The 13,827-nt window shown below is 55.5% G+C and overlaps 2 protein-coding genes across 10 annotated transcripts in view; both read left to right on the forward strand.

The window, feature by feature from the left end:
* Nucleotides 1-6,168, forward strand: part of RENBP (renin binding protein) — a 9,870-nt gene extending 3,702 nt beyond the window's left edge. For 3 of the 9 annotated variants that reach the window (XM_009198490.3, XM_009198492.4, XM_009198491.2), the window contains 3 exons: nt 1,060-1,191; nt 5,861-5,948; nt 6,033-6,168. In XM_009198490.3, coding sequence (XP_009196754.1) covers nt 1,060-1,191; nt 5,861-5,948; nt 6,033-6,151 — 339 coding nt within the window. In that variant the 3' untranslated portion in view covers nt 6,152-6,168. The other 6 variants (XR_002519410.1, XM_021932390.2, NM_001168794.1 and 3 more) reach the window with 6 other exon arrangements.
* A 381-nt stretch (nt 6,169-6,549) lies between these two features.
* Nucleotides 6,550-11,505, forward strand: NAA10 (N(alpha)-acetyltransferase 10, NatA catalytic subunit). The gene is made up of 8 exons (NM_001168793.1): nt 6,550-6,570; nt 6,978-7,076; nt 7,463-7,521; nt 8,884-8,929; nt 9,037-9,152; nt 9,353-9,397; nt 10,644-10,728; nt 11,269-11,505. The coding sequence occupies exons 1-8, from the start codon at nt 6,550-6,552 to the stop codon at nt 11,503-11,505; spliced, it is 708 nt and encodes a 235-aa protein (NP_001162264.1).
* The last annotated feature ends 2,322 nt before the right edge of the window (nt 11,506-13,827 follow it).

Below are 13,827 nucleotides of genomic sequence, written 5' to 3' on the forward strand. Positions count from 1 at the left end.
AAGGAATAAAAGAATGGTTACTCCATAGGCAGAGCAGGCCTGAGGGCTGCTGGTTGCCTTTTTATTTTTTATTTTATTTTATTTAATTAATTAATTAATTTATTTATTTATTTATTTATTTGAGGTGGAGTTTTGTTCTTGTTGCCCAGGCTGGAGCGCAATGGCGCCATCTCGGCTCACTGCAACCTCTGCTTCCCAGGTTCAAGCGATTCTCCTGCCCTAGCCTCCCGAGTAGCTAGGATTATGGGCATGGGCCACCATGCCCGGCTAATTTTGTATTTTTAGTGGAGACGGGATTTCTCCATGTTGGTTAGGCTGGTCTCGAACTCCCGACCTCAGGTGATCCACCCACCTCGTCCTCCCAAAGTGCTGGGATTACAGGCGAGAGCCACCGCACCTGGCTGGTTGCCCATTTTTATGGTTATTTATTGATGATATGCTAAACAAGGGGTGGATTATTCATGCCTACCCTTTTTAGACCGTATAGAGTAACTTCCTGATGTCGCCATGGCATTTGTAAACTGTCGTGGCATTAGTGGGAGTATAGCAGTGAGGACCACCAGAGGTCACTCTCATGGCCACCTTGGTTTTGGTGGGTTTTGGCTGGCTCCTTTACTGCAACCTGTTTTATCAGCAAGGTCTTTATGACCTGTATTTTGTGCTGACCTCCTATCTCGTCCTGTGGCTTAGAATGCCTCAACCGTCTGGGAATGCAGCCCAGTAGGTTTCAGCTTCATTTGACCCAGCTCCTATTTAAGATGGAGTTGCTCTGGTTCACACGCCTCTGACACCAGTGCTCCCCAGTCCCGTGTCATATGGAAGCCACCAGGGAGCTGGTGAAACGCTGATGCTCAGACGTATGTGCCATTCGTCTGGAGCCCTGGTGTCCATGCAAGGACCTACAGCTCAGGAAGCTGATGTCACTGGGAGGGTCCTTCAGAACCTCCAAAGGTGTCCCAATTCACCTCCAGTAGCTTGGGTCAATGGAGATACAGCCAGGTCTGGAAAGTTGGGGAGGGGAGTGTCCTGCTGAGATGCCTGCCCCTGCTCTCCCCTCAGCTGGAGTGGGCCATGAAGCTCTGGTGGCCACACAGCGAAGCCATGATTGCCTTCCTCATGGGTTACAGTGAGAGTGGGGACCCTGTGCTGCTGCGCCTCTTCTACCAAGTGGCTGAGTACACCTTCCGCCAGGTGAGCGCTGCCTCCTTGTCCCCTCTAGAGGCTGAATGGGGTAATGGGGGGAGTCTGGCCGGGCTGTGCTCTTGCCCCCTTGCTGAGCACAGTCGCTCAGCTGGTCTGAGAGTTTCTGGAGCCCCAGTGCTGTTCGTTCAGTCAACAAAGAAGCCCCTGTCCTCCTAGAGCTCAAATTTTGGTGGTGGGGGCCGGGAGAGCAGACTGTTAGCAAGCAGACCTAGGTGGTGGTGAGAGTGACAGCTGTGGGAATAATACCACTGGAGAGGGTTGTGGGGGGCTCTTACCTATGGGGTGGCAACGGGGAAGCACTGAACAGGGGCCAAGTCAATCAGGGGTGTGTCTGAGGGACTGGGAGTCTGGGCATGTGGCACAGCAGGGGGGCCTGGCAGCCTGGAAGGATAAAGGCAGAGTAGGCAAGGGATGGACTCCAGCTGCCTGGTCTGATTCCACTGTTACCTGGGTCCTGGGGTTTGGAGGGGGAGGGTGTTATGGGGGAAGCCTGTAGGGTATAGGGCAGAAACTGGGATAGCAGAGGAAGCTGTAGCTGTCATCCCAGCCAATGAGGGCTGGCCCAGGTGGGAACTGGTGGGGACAGAGGGTTCAGAGTCTGGTGGAGCAGCAGTGGGATTCCTGAGTCTCTAGTTCAGATGGAGAGATCTGGACTCACCATGAATGTTTTCAATATCATAAGAATGTAGATGCTGCCTGGCACAGTGGCTCATGCCTATAATCCTAGCACTTTGGGAGGATGAGGCGGGAGGATCACTTGAACCCAGGAGTTCAAAACCAGTCTGGGCAACATAGTGAGACCTGGTCTCTACAAAAAAATTTTTTAAATTACCTGGGTGTGATGCACACCTGTAGTCCTAGCTACTCAGGAGGCTGAGGCAGGAGGACTGCTTAAGCCCAGGAGTTTGAGGCTGCAGTGAGTTATGATCACACCACTGCACTCCAGCCTGAGCTGGGCAACAGAGCAAGACTATGTCTCAAAAAAAAAAAGGCCGGGCGTGGTGCCTCATGCCTGTAATCCCAGCACTTTGGGAGACTGAGGTGGGCAGATCACCTGAAGTCAAGAGTTCAAGACCAGTCTGGCCAACACGGTGAAACCCCGTCTCTCAAGACCAGTCTGGCCAACATGGTGAAACCCCGTCTCTACTAAAAATACAAAAATTATCCAAGCATGGTGGCAGGAGCCTGTAATCCCAGCTACTTGGGAGGCTGAGGCAGGAGAATCGCTTGAACCCAGGAGGCAGAGGTTGCAGTGAGCCGAGATCGCACCATTGCGCACTCCAGCCTGGGGAACAACAGCAAGACTTGGTTTCAAAAAAAAAGAAGAGTACAGATGCTGCTGAGATCTATGAGGCAAAAAGGGAAATGGAGGCCCAGCAAAGGAGACAGGAATCAGTGGTGATGTAGGAAGAAGACCAAACCAGGGGCCCCCTGAGGCCCAAGTGCTAGGAGCAGAGTGATAAGCTGTCCTGACTGCTGCCCAGGAGGCACCTCGAGCTGCTGAATGCAGGAAAGGACATGGCACCCAGTGGTGGCAAGGCCTGGGTGGTGAATGAATGAAGATTCATCATGTGTTTCTAAAGCCACGACTCCGACTCCACTGGTAAACCCTGGTACTGGGAGGACTATAGCAGGGGATCTTATTCTGGGGTGTGTGGGCTTCGAAACCGGGGGTGGAGAATCACATCTGTATTTGTACTAACCTCTAACGGAAACTAGCATTTGCTTCCATTATGAGTGGAGGCAGTGAACCACATTGGTAATAGAAGTGCCTGGCTTTGTCACCGATAGAAATCCCAGATGTGTTGATATTGCATTGCAGTTAGAGAGACATCTGCAAGTATCACATATGCTCATCACTACTTCCAAACCACCAGGGTTGTTAGACCTGCAGCTATATCTTAATATTTAATGCATTCATGGCCGGGCGCGGTGGCTCAAGCCTGTAATCCCAGCACTTTGGGAGGCCGAGACGGGCGGATCACGAGGTCGGGAGATCGAGACCATCCTGGCTAACATGGTGAAACCCCGTCTCTACTAAAAAATACAAAAAACTAGCCGGGCGACGTGGCGGGCGCCTGTAGTCCCAGCTACTCGGGAGGCTGAGGCAGGAGAATGGCGTAAACCCGGGAGGCGGAGCTTGCAGTGAGCTGAGATCCGGCCACTGCACTCCAGCCTGGGCGACAGAGCAAGACTCCGTCTCAAAAAAAAAAAAAAAAAAAAAAAAAAAAAATATTTAATGCATTCATAGAGTATGTATTAGGGGCCACCAGTGATAACTCAAAAATGAAATAATAAGATATAGATGACATTAAACAATTACAAAAGCTATGATTAACAGGTAAATTGGCTGGGTATGGTGGCTCACACCTGTAATCTCAGCACTTTAGGAGACAGAGGCGGGTAGATCACCTGAGGTCAGGAGTTCTGGACCAGCCTGGCCAACATGGCGAAACCCCGTCTCTACTAAAAATACAAAAATTGGGCTGGGTGCCTTGGCTCACGCCCATCATTCCAGCACTTTGAAAGGCCGAGGCAGGCGGATCACTTGAGGTCAGGAGTTCAAGAACAGCCTGGCTGACATGGTGAAACCCCATCTCTACTAAAAATACAGAAAATTAGCCAGGCGTGGTGGCAGGTGCCTGTAATCCCAGCTACTCAGGAGGCTGAAGCAGGAGAATCACTGGAACCTGGGACGTGAAGGTGGCAGCGAGCTGATATCACGCCACTGCACTCCAGTCTGAGCGACAAGAGCGAAACTCTGTCTTAAAAAAACAAAAACCGGCCGGGCGCTGTGGCTCAAGCCTGTAATCCCGGCACTTCGGGAGGCCGAGACGGACAGATCACGAGGTCAGGAGATCAAGACCATCCTGGCTAACACAGTGAAACCCCGTCTCTACTAAAAAATACAAAAAGCTAGCCGGGTGAGGTGGTGGGCGCCTGTAGTCCCAGCTACTCGGGAGGCTGAGGCAGGAGAATGGCGTAAACCCGGGAGGCGGAGCTTGCAGTGAGCTGAGATCCGGCCACTGCACTCCAGCCTGGGCGACAGAGCGAGACTCCGTCTCAATAAATAAATAAATAAATAAATAAATAAAAACCAAAAAACCAACCAACCAACAAACAAACAAACAAAACAGGTAAGTCATTATGCATCAACCAACATAACAGAATACAGAAGACAAAAATCCAGACATTGAGGGAAATTCTTCTTTACCTTCCTGTGTCATGTCAAGTAGTCAAAAAATAAGGACTTGAACAATGTAACTCAAAAGATAGAATGAATACACACAGAACTAGTAGTATTTATTAATTATTATTTTTTTATTTTTTTGAGACAGGGTCTCTATCGCCCAGACTGAGTGCAGTGGCACGATCATGGCTCACTGCAGCCTCAACCTCCTGGGCTCAAGCGATCCTCCCACCTCAGCTGCCCAGGTAGCTGGGACTACAGCTGTGTACCATCACACCCAGCTAATTCTTTAATTTTTTTTTTGTATAGATGGGGTCTCACTATGTTTCCCAGGCTGGTCTTAAACTCCTGGACTCAAGTGATCCTCCCGCCTCGGCCTCCCAAAGTGCTGGGATTACAGGCGTGAGCCACTGTGCCCAGCCCAGGACTAGTTTTACTTCCTACGAAGAAGAATACACCAACTCTTATGGGCCACCATTTAAAGAGACATTTTCATACTGGACTTCAATGTAATTGATTCCATGATCCTTTGGAGAAGAGGCTGAACTGACAAGCCTTCCTGAGACAGGTGCCCCAAGGAATGGTAGTGGAGAGAGAAGGGAAGAGAGTGGAATGGGCACTGGGCAGGGGCAGACGGACGACGAGATGCATTTGGGACCAATGGTGAGCCAGGACAGGAGTCAGATGAGATTGTACATCTACTGGAAGACAGGCCTGTGAAGCTGGGAATGGGAGCTCCAAGGGAGTCACATCTTAAGAGTTTCATGACAGGTCGTTTCCTCCATCAGGGTTCTTTGTTTCTTTAAATCAACGTAACCACCACTACAATCACGATAGAGAACCTTTTTCTTTCTTTCTTCTTTCTTTCCTTCCTTCCTTCCTTCTTTCTTTCCTTTCTTTTCTTTCTTTCTTTCTTTGAGATGGAGTCTTGCTCTGTCACCCAGGCTGGAGCACAATGGCCTGATCTCGGCTCACTGCAACCTCCGCCTCCTGTGTTCAAGCGATTCTCCCGCTTCAGCCTCCCGAGTAGCTGGGATTACAGGTGCGCCACCACACCCAGCTAATTTTGTGTTTTCAGTAGAGATGAGGTTTCACCATGTTGTCCAGGCTGATCTTGAACTTCTGACCTCAGGTGATCCGCCCGCCTCGGCCTCCCAAAGTGCTGGATTTCAGGCGCGAGCCACAGCGCCTGGCTTGATAGAGAACGCTTCTACATCCCAGGGCAGGGTTCTTTCATTCCATCTAGCAGTGTCTCGTCCCCTTGCCCAGTCGGTTATATAGTTGTAGCCCTGCTTGCTGCGCCCACCCCTGCTTTCATCTTTGTGGAGGACGCAGTGTCGCGGTTCAGATCGCTGGTTCTGGAGCCATGTTACCTGGGATCAACCCAGGCTCTGACCCCTGGTAGCGATGCAGTGGCATCTGGGCGGGTCCTGCAGGCGCTAGCTGTCACTGTCTCTGTTATTCCAGTTTCGCGATCCCGAGTACGGGGAATGGTTTGGCTACCTGAGCCGAGAGGGCAAGGTGGCCCTCTCCATCAAGGGAGGTCCTTTCAAAGGTGAGTGGGGGACAGGGCGGGGCCGCAGGGGTTGCGCCTCTCGGCTGCCCCCGGCCCTCACTACCTGCCCGCCTCCACCCGCAGGCTGCTTCCACGTGCCGCGGTGCCTAGCCATGTGCGAGGAGATGCTGGGCGCCCTGCTGAGCCGCCCCGCCCCCACGCCCACGCCCGTCCCCACCCCCGCCCGTCGAGGCGCGGAATAAAGGCTGAGTCTGCTCCACCTGCGGCTGTGCGCGTGTCTGTGGGCTCGCGGGACCGGGGCTGCGGCGCCGAGGGAGGGGCCTGCTCCAGCTCCGGGGCAGCGCCCGCCCCGCCCCCAGGCCCGCCCCGCCCCCAGGCCCGCCCCGCGCTGACCGGCTGCGCGCATTGGCCCGCCTCGCGCGCTGGCCTGTCCCGCGCATTGGCCAAGCGGCCGGGAGGACGGGCCCGGCGGCCGTGCACTTCCGGCCGGTGGCCGGCCCGGCGCGCACCGCCCCTTCCGCCACCGCCCAGCGAGCCGAGCCCCGGTCCCAGCCCCCGCTGTCCCGGCGTCGCTTCGGAGCGCGGCGGCAGCTGACTGCGCCTTCACGATCCGCTGGGACCCGCGAGCCCCGCCGCCGTTATGAACATCCGCAATGCGAGGGTGAGCGCCCCGGGCGGGAGGCTGTCCGCGCCGCGTGGGCGCCGGGCCCGGTGGCTGCTGCGCATGCTCCCGAGGGCCCTGGCCGAGCCCGGCCCGGTGGACCTGCGTGTGCCTGCGGCCGCTGGACCTATCGGGCTGGCCCAGCCCGCCGAAGAGGCCGGGGCGCGGGGCCGGGGCTGCGATTCCCTCCTGTTTGCGTGATGTCGGGCCTGCGTTGGGTGGGCTCCGGGGACCTCCGGGCGCCCACTGCTGTTCCTGTGCTCTGGGCGTTGTGCAAAGTCAGATCGTCACAGCGCCTGCTCAGCCCCGAGGGAGGGGGGCCGAGCAGACCGACGGGGAGCAGACTTCTCACCCGTGGTCACCGGCGCCTTGGACTGAGCGCGTTCCACTGCCCTCCTTCCTTGCAGCCAGAGGACCTAATGAACATGCAGCACTGCAACCTCCTCTGCCTGCCCGAGAACTACCAGATGAAATACTACTTCTACCATGGCCTTTCCTGGCCCCAGGTGGGCAGCTTCTGAATTTGGGCGTGGGGGAAACCAGGCCGAGGAAAATCCAATCGGGCCATCTTGGAGGGAGTGGACAAGTCTGTCAGAGCCCAGGGGGCTGTATGGTTGGTGACGTCCCTAGTGTTTTCAGCTGGCAGGCAGGGGCAAAGGAAAAGGCGGCGCCTGAAGGGAGCAGAGAATAGGGGCATCGGGCAGGATCCCCACATTGCATCTTCTTTCTGGGCATGGGCAGGGCACAGTGTGGCGCGGGGGAGACCAAGTCACCCAGCCTGGAGGTCATGAGCCATCACACAACTGGCCACTCGTCCAGCTTGTGTCCCTCTAAAGGGCTCCTCCAGCTCCAACATGAAGTTTTCTCACTCTCTTTTCCTCTCTGTCACCAGCTCTCTTACATTGCTGAGGACGAGAATGGGAAGATTGTGGGGTATGTCCTGGCCAAAATGTGAGTCACCAAGGAGGAAGACAGAAGCTACACGTGTCTGGTGGATGCCTCTGTGGGCTTTAAAAAAATGAATAGGCTCTTTCTTTTCAGTACAGTTGAAAGTTTATACAAAAATTGAACAGAAAGGACATGGAGTTCCATAGAACCCCTCAGCATTCCCTCCCTGCCAGTTTCCTCTATTAGTAGCATGTTGGATTTGTGTGGTCCACTTGTGACAAGTGATAAACTAATGTGATATATTACTATTATTATTATTATTTTTTTTTTGAGACGGAGTCTTGCTCTGTTGCCCAGGCTGGAGTGCAGTGGCGTGATCTTGGCTCACTGCAAGCTCCACCTCCTGGGTTCAAGTGATTCTCCTGCCTCAGCCTTCCTAGTAGTTGGGATTACAGGCATGTGACACCACATCTGGCTAATTTTTAAATTTTTTTAGTAGAGATGGGGTTTCACTATGTTGGCCAGGCTGGTCTCGAACTCCTGACCTCAGGTGTTCCACCCACCTCAGCCTCCCAAAGTGCTAGGATCACAGGCGTTAGCCACTGCACCCAGCCGATATATTAATATTAACTAAACCCCCCTGCACTTCTCTTTGTGTTGTAAGCCCCATGGTTTTGACCAAATGATATGTGTCCACCTTTATATTATCACAGGATAGTTTCACTGTGTTTCACGCATTTATCCCTTCCTCTTAACCCCTGGCAACCACTGATTTTTTACTGTCTGTATAGTTTTTCCCTTTTCCAGGATGTCATAGAGTTGGAATCATACTGTATACAGCCTTTTCAGGCTGGCTTTTTTTCACTTAGTAGTGCACATTTAAGCTTCTGCCTTGTCTTTGCGTGGGTTGACAGCTCATTTCTTTTTTTATTTTTATTTTTTGAGATAGGGTCTTGCTCTGTTGCCCAGGCTGGAGTGCAGTGGCATGATCATGGCTCACTGCAGCCTCAACTTCCCAGGCTCAAGTGATCCTCTCACCTCTGCCTCCCAAGTAGCTGAGACCACAGGCATGCGCCACCACACCCAGCTAATTTTTTGATTTTTTTTTTTTTGTAGAGACAAAAAAAGTGTTGTCCAGGCTGGTCTCGAACTCCTGGGCTCAAGCAATCCTCTTGACCCGGCCTGCCGAGTAGCTGGAACTATAGGCGTGTGCCCCATACCTGGCAGGCATGGGGTTTTCAGGCAGTAGAGGGTGGCAGGATCAGCTGCTCTGATCCAAGAGGCTCCTGGCTCTCCCCCAGCTGGGGTCTTAGGGGGCTGTAGGGCCAGCCTAGAATTTGCATATCCACTTTACAGATGGCGGGGGGTGGGGGTGGCTGTGCCTACACTGAGCTCCTTTGCAGCCTCTGCTTTCTCCCTCTCCAGGGAAGAGGACCCAGATGATGTGCCCCATGGACATATCACTTCATTGGTATGTAAGGTTCACTCAGGCTCTCTGGTGGGGGTGGAAGTGGGGGTTAGTTGAGGCAGCCCTCAAGGTCCCAGTCCTTCACCCGCTCTCTGCTCTTCTCCTACCAGGCTGTGAAGCGTTCCCACCGGCGCCTCGGTCTGGCTCAGAAACTGATGGACCAGGCCTCTCGAGCCATGATAGAGAACTTCAATGCCAAATACGTCTCCCTGCATGTCAGGAAGAGGTGGAAGCCGGGCTGAGGGAAGGGGGATTGAGGGGGAGAGATATTGCCTTGACGGGGGTCCTGGGGTACCTCGGCTTTTGGTGAAGATCCAGGAAGTGGGATTGGGGTGAAGGAGGGACCAAGAGGAGGGGCAGGCACTGGACGTGCTACCCCTCCCTGGCCATGTCTGTGCAGCTCAGCAGTGCCTTGTTCCCCTGCAGTAACCGGGCCGCCCTGCACCTCTATTCCAACACCCTCAACTTTCAGTAAGTAGATCTCGAGTTTTCTCGTGGGCTGGGGTTGGCCCCAGGTCTGGCCCATCAGGGCACCTGAGACCGGCTGAGTTGCCTTCCAGGCTAGGGGTGGGCCGGATGTGGGGAGGACGCTGTGGACCCCAGTGCTGCCAGGTTGCCTCCACATTCACTCGGTGGCTGATGGTTGAAAAGCCGGCATGGAGAACAGCACCTGCCTGCTGAAACGTGCTCCGTGTGTGTTGTGATGGAGGAGCTCTGGCCCATGCTGGCAGAGGCTGGTGAAGGGCACACGGGCTGCTTAGTAATGTTTGGGAATAAAGAGGTGTGGGTCCCTGGCGTGAGCAGATCATAGCATGGCCAAGCACCTGGAAGAATCCAAGAGAGAGCAGAATCAAGGAGAATGCACGTTCAGGAAGGAAGGACCGGCGGCCAGGCAGCCTAGTGGATGGGGCAGGTCTGCCTGAGGACCGGGAGGCCCCGTGTGCCTAGCATAGGAGAGAGAACCTAGCAGTCAGCATGCCCAGTAGACAGTGGAAAAAAGTGCTTGCAAGTGAAGCTGGGGTGGGCTGCCCGTGGAGGGACACTAACTGCAGTCAGCCCCTGTTTGGTAGGGGTGAAGAGGAGGGACTGTTGGGAAGGGCAGTGGCCTCTGGGCTGGATGCTGGCAAGAGGGATCTGTGACCCAGATGAGGATGTCTGGTGGGAACTGCTTTATAGCTAAGTCAACAATCCTCATGTCTTAGGCCTGGCAGGGCCAGCCTAGGCCACTGAGTCCAGCTCCCCTTCCAGGGACATGGCCACCCGAGTCTGCACACATGCCTCCCAGTGCAGGCATGGCCCCTGAGCTGCTCAGGCAGGGCCCGTGCTGCCGAGGGATGACTCCCCTAAACAGCTCACTGTCTTTCCTGGGTTCTGATGGCTGTTGTGAGGCAGCTCAGTAAGGGACAGGACGCAGGGCAGGGAGGGAAGGGGAAGGCTGAATTCAGGAATTCAGCTCACAAGAAACCACAGAAGTGAATCCTTAGTAGCCAGGCTAAGGACACAGAACGGGGGCAGGACAGGGGTGGGGCGGGCCGCTGTTTCCTGGAGCCTTTGCTGGAGAGAACAGAGGGCAGGTCACACTGGACTTGCTGTCTCAGGAAGGAGCCCTTCAGGAAGAAAACATGGCATCTTGCTCCAGTAGCCATGATACCAGGAGTGGAGGAGGGTGTCCCCCAGGTATGGGTCTTCCTCCTTGCTCTCTACCCTCTGCCCCCAGGATCAGTGAAGTGGAGCCCAAATACTATGCAGATGGGGAAGACGCCTATGCCATGAAGCGAGACCTCACTCAGATGGCCGACGAGGTAAGAGCCTGCATGAAGCCAAGCCAGGCAAGCGGGGGTGGCATTGGGGAGCCCCGAGACAGTGGCTGGAGGTGCAACCAACTTTGAATGCCAGCCCTTGTGGCTACGTTGCCAGGAGTCACAACCTCAGTTTCCTAGGTTGGGCTTTAGAGGAGGCCGTCTGCCTAGCAGCCTGGAGGGTGATGGGAGAGGCAGAGGGAGGAGGCTTTTGGAAGGGAAGTGGGGAGGCCTGGGGACCAGTGGGTGGCCTGCCTGCTCAGAGGGAGTTCTGAGTCCGGGTTCTGCCCCAGGCTCCTTGGGTGGCAGGGCTGGTCAAGGGGCAACGCTGTGTCGTGGGGGCCTCCATGGTAGTCAGTGAGCCCAGGTAGCAGTGGACTGGGGCTCCAGCCAGGTGTCCCCACTCAGTCCCACGTGTCCTGCCTAGCCCTGCTGCCTCACTATGCCCCTCTCCTCAGCCAGCGACAGGGCCAGGCTCCCTTTGTCTGGAAACTTAGGCCCCATCTCTTTACCTCCTGCTTCTCCCTGGGTTCCTGGTGGCAGCTGAGGCGGCACCTGGAGCTGAAGGAGAAGGGCAGGCACATGGTGCTGGGTGCCATCGAGAACAAGGTGGAGAGCAAAGGCAATTCACCTCCGAGCTCAGGAGAGGCCTGTCGCGAGGAGAAGGGCCTGGCTGCCGAGGATAGTGGTGGGGACAGCAAGGACCTCAGCGAGGTCAGCGAGACCACAGAGAGCACAGATGTCAAGGACAGCTCAGAGGCCTCCGACTCGGCCTCCTAGAGCCTGCCCCATCCCTTCCTCACCCCACAAGCTTTCACAATAAATTCGCTCCGTGGCACTGGGGAACTTCGTGTGTGTGCGTGTGCACATTTAGAGGGTGTGTTTCTCCAGGTCCTCTGGTGGGGAGGTGAGCCTCAGCCTTTTGACCCAGAGCATCCTGCCAGTCCGAATAGAAGGGAAGAGCTTTGGAGGTGGGACTCCCCAGTCTCATGGCCTTCAGCAGCTGTGGCCCCGGGAAGGAGGCCCTGGGCTTAGGGAGAGACCCTGCCTTGGAGGTCTGCTTGGCCACGCTGAATGTGTTTTGTGGCACAAGCCTGGGCCGCTTAGGCTCAAAGCTCAACAGCAGGGCTCCCACTCTTGGTGGCCTTCAGTTCTCCTCCCATCTTCACCTTCAGACCTTTTCTCTCCCTAATCACACCTGCTTTGGGCTACAGCAGCTCTGCGACATACCCGTGGGCTCCAGATGTGGACATCTGACTGCTCATTGGGCTTATCTACAGCTGTCCTGAGTATAATGACCCAGCCAGACGCCCTGTCAACGGTCCTTGAGTCCTCCCTTCCCTGCCACCCTAATGGTCAGTGAGTCCATGATACCTCTTGAGTCTACTCCCTGAGTTTGCATTTGAAAATAATTTATTTTTAGTACAATTCCCCCCGTTTCCCCTATTGACATTTTGTATTAGTTGGTGTATTTGTTATTGTTGATGAGCTAATACTGATAAGTTATTGTAAACTATAGCCCATGGTTTACATTAGGTTTCCTGTCTGTGTTGTACAGTTTCTATGGGGTTACACAAATACATAAAGCCATGTATTCCCTCAAAATAATTTCATGCAGAATACAAAACTGGGTGGCTGTTGGGTGCGGTGGCTCATGCCTGTAATCACAGCACTTTGGGAGGCCGAGGTGGGCGGATCACTTTAGCTCAGGAGTTGGAGACCAGCCTGGGCAGCATGACGAAACCCCATCTCTACTAAAAATAGAAAACCGGGTGTGGTGGTGCACGCCTGTAATCCCAGCTACTCGGGAGGCTGAAGCAGGAGGATCCCTTGAGCCCGGGAGGTGGAGGTTGCTGTGAGCCCTGATCACGCCACCACACTCCAGGGACAGAGACCCGTCTCTAAATAAATAAATAAATAAATAAATAAATAAATAAATAAATACACACACATCAAAATCCTGTTTTTCATGGAGTCACCCTAACCGTAACGCTCTCTCCTGTGTCTCCTCCCTTCCCTTCCCTCCGGCTGCAAAGCCATCGCTTGCTGTTCCTAGTCCCTGGGCGGGCCCTGTATTCCTGAGCCCTCTGTGTACCCTGCTACTGCAGGTGGCACTGCTCCTCCGACAGGCTGAAAATTCGCCAAACAGACCTGGAGCTCGGTTCTCTTTGGCTGGCGCCTGGCACGTGACCAGCAGGCAGCCAGCTGCTGTGGAAGCGGAGCCCGGAGACCGGCAGGGCGGGGCCGGGGCCGGGGCCGGGGCCGGAAAGGCGCGTCTGCGCACGCCCGCAGCTCTCCGGTTCCCGGCTCGGGCGAGGCTGTGTTCTGATTGGCTTAAGACGTGGGCTTCCCTTTGTATGGGCCGGAGGCGGAGCTCTGGCCCGCCCCGCGCCTGGCGTCAGTGTCTTCCGGTTCGCAAGCCCGCGGCAAGATTCGTTCCCAGGCTCTGATTGGTCCGGCGGCTCTGGGTTCTGCGCGTGGGGTGCGGGGGAAGGGCGGGCTTGCGCACTGCCTCGGCCGCGCCCCGGCGCCGGTGGAAGGGAGCTGGCCCAAGCTCCCACGGCGTCCGCGGCGCCCTCCTTCCGCCCCTGCCCGGCCCGCTGGACCCGGCCCGCCCTCTGCCATCCGTCCCTGGCGGGCCCGATGCCTGTCGGCCGCTCCCTCCGTCCCCATGCGGACAGGTCCCCGCCTTCTGCGGGCTGCCTGGCTTTTGAATGCTTTGAAGGGGAACAATGGAGCGAAGGATAGAGCGAGCAGCAGGGGGCAGTTGCGTTCAGGGCCTTAAATGCCAAACAAGTGCCCTAAAAGCCTGGGCCAAACACTCAGGCTCTAAAGCACGGGCTGAATGGGGCATCCTAGGAATAGCTCTGGAGTGAAAAAAGGAGCGAAGAGAGCGTTTGAAGGCACGGACTGAGGCCTTTCCTGCCTGCCTGAGCCCTGTGTCTGGCTCTGCTGGGTGGAGGGATCTTTGGGGACCAGTCGGGGCTCGGATGGAGGGGCAGGGTGTGTTGGGGCCAGCTAGTGAGGGGCGGGGGTCCCTGCTTCCCCTTGGCCTGAGGCAGAGGTGGGACGTGGGAGTCTCCCAACCAGGAGCAGGTTGGG

The sequence above is a fragment of the Papio anubis genome, chromosome X, assembly GCF_008728515.1.
Source record: "Papio anubis isolate 15944 chromosome X, Panubis1.0, whole genome shotgun sequence".
Lineage (NCBI taxonomy): Eukaryota > Metazoa > Chordata > Mammalia > Primates > Cercopithecidae > Papio > Papio anubis.

Excerpts from the sequence above, each read along its gene's own strand:
- NAA10 (NM_001168793.1), top strand. The coding sequence starts at position 6,550 with ATGAACATCCGCAATGCGAGG. Across the intron at positions 9,153-9,352 it reads TCCCTGCATGTCAGGAAGAG|TAACCGGGCCGCCCTGCACC; the intron begins GTGGAAGCCGGG and ends GTTCCCCTGCAG. Across the intron at positions 10,729-11,268 it reads TCACTCAGATGGCCGACGAG|CTGAGGCGGCACCTGGAGCT; the intron begins GTAAGAGCCTGC and ends TCCTGGTGGCAG.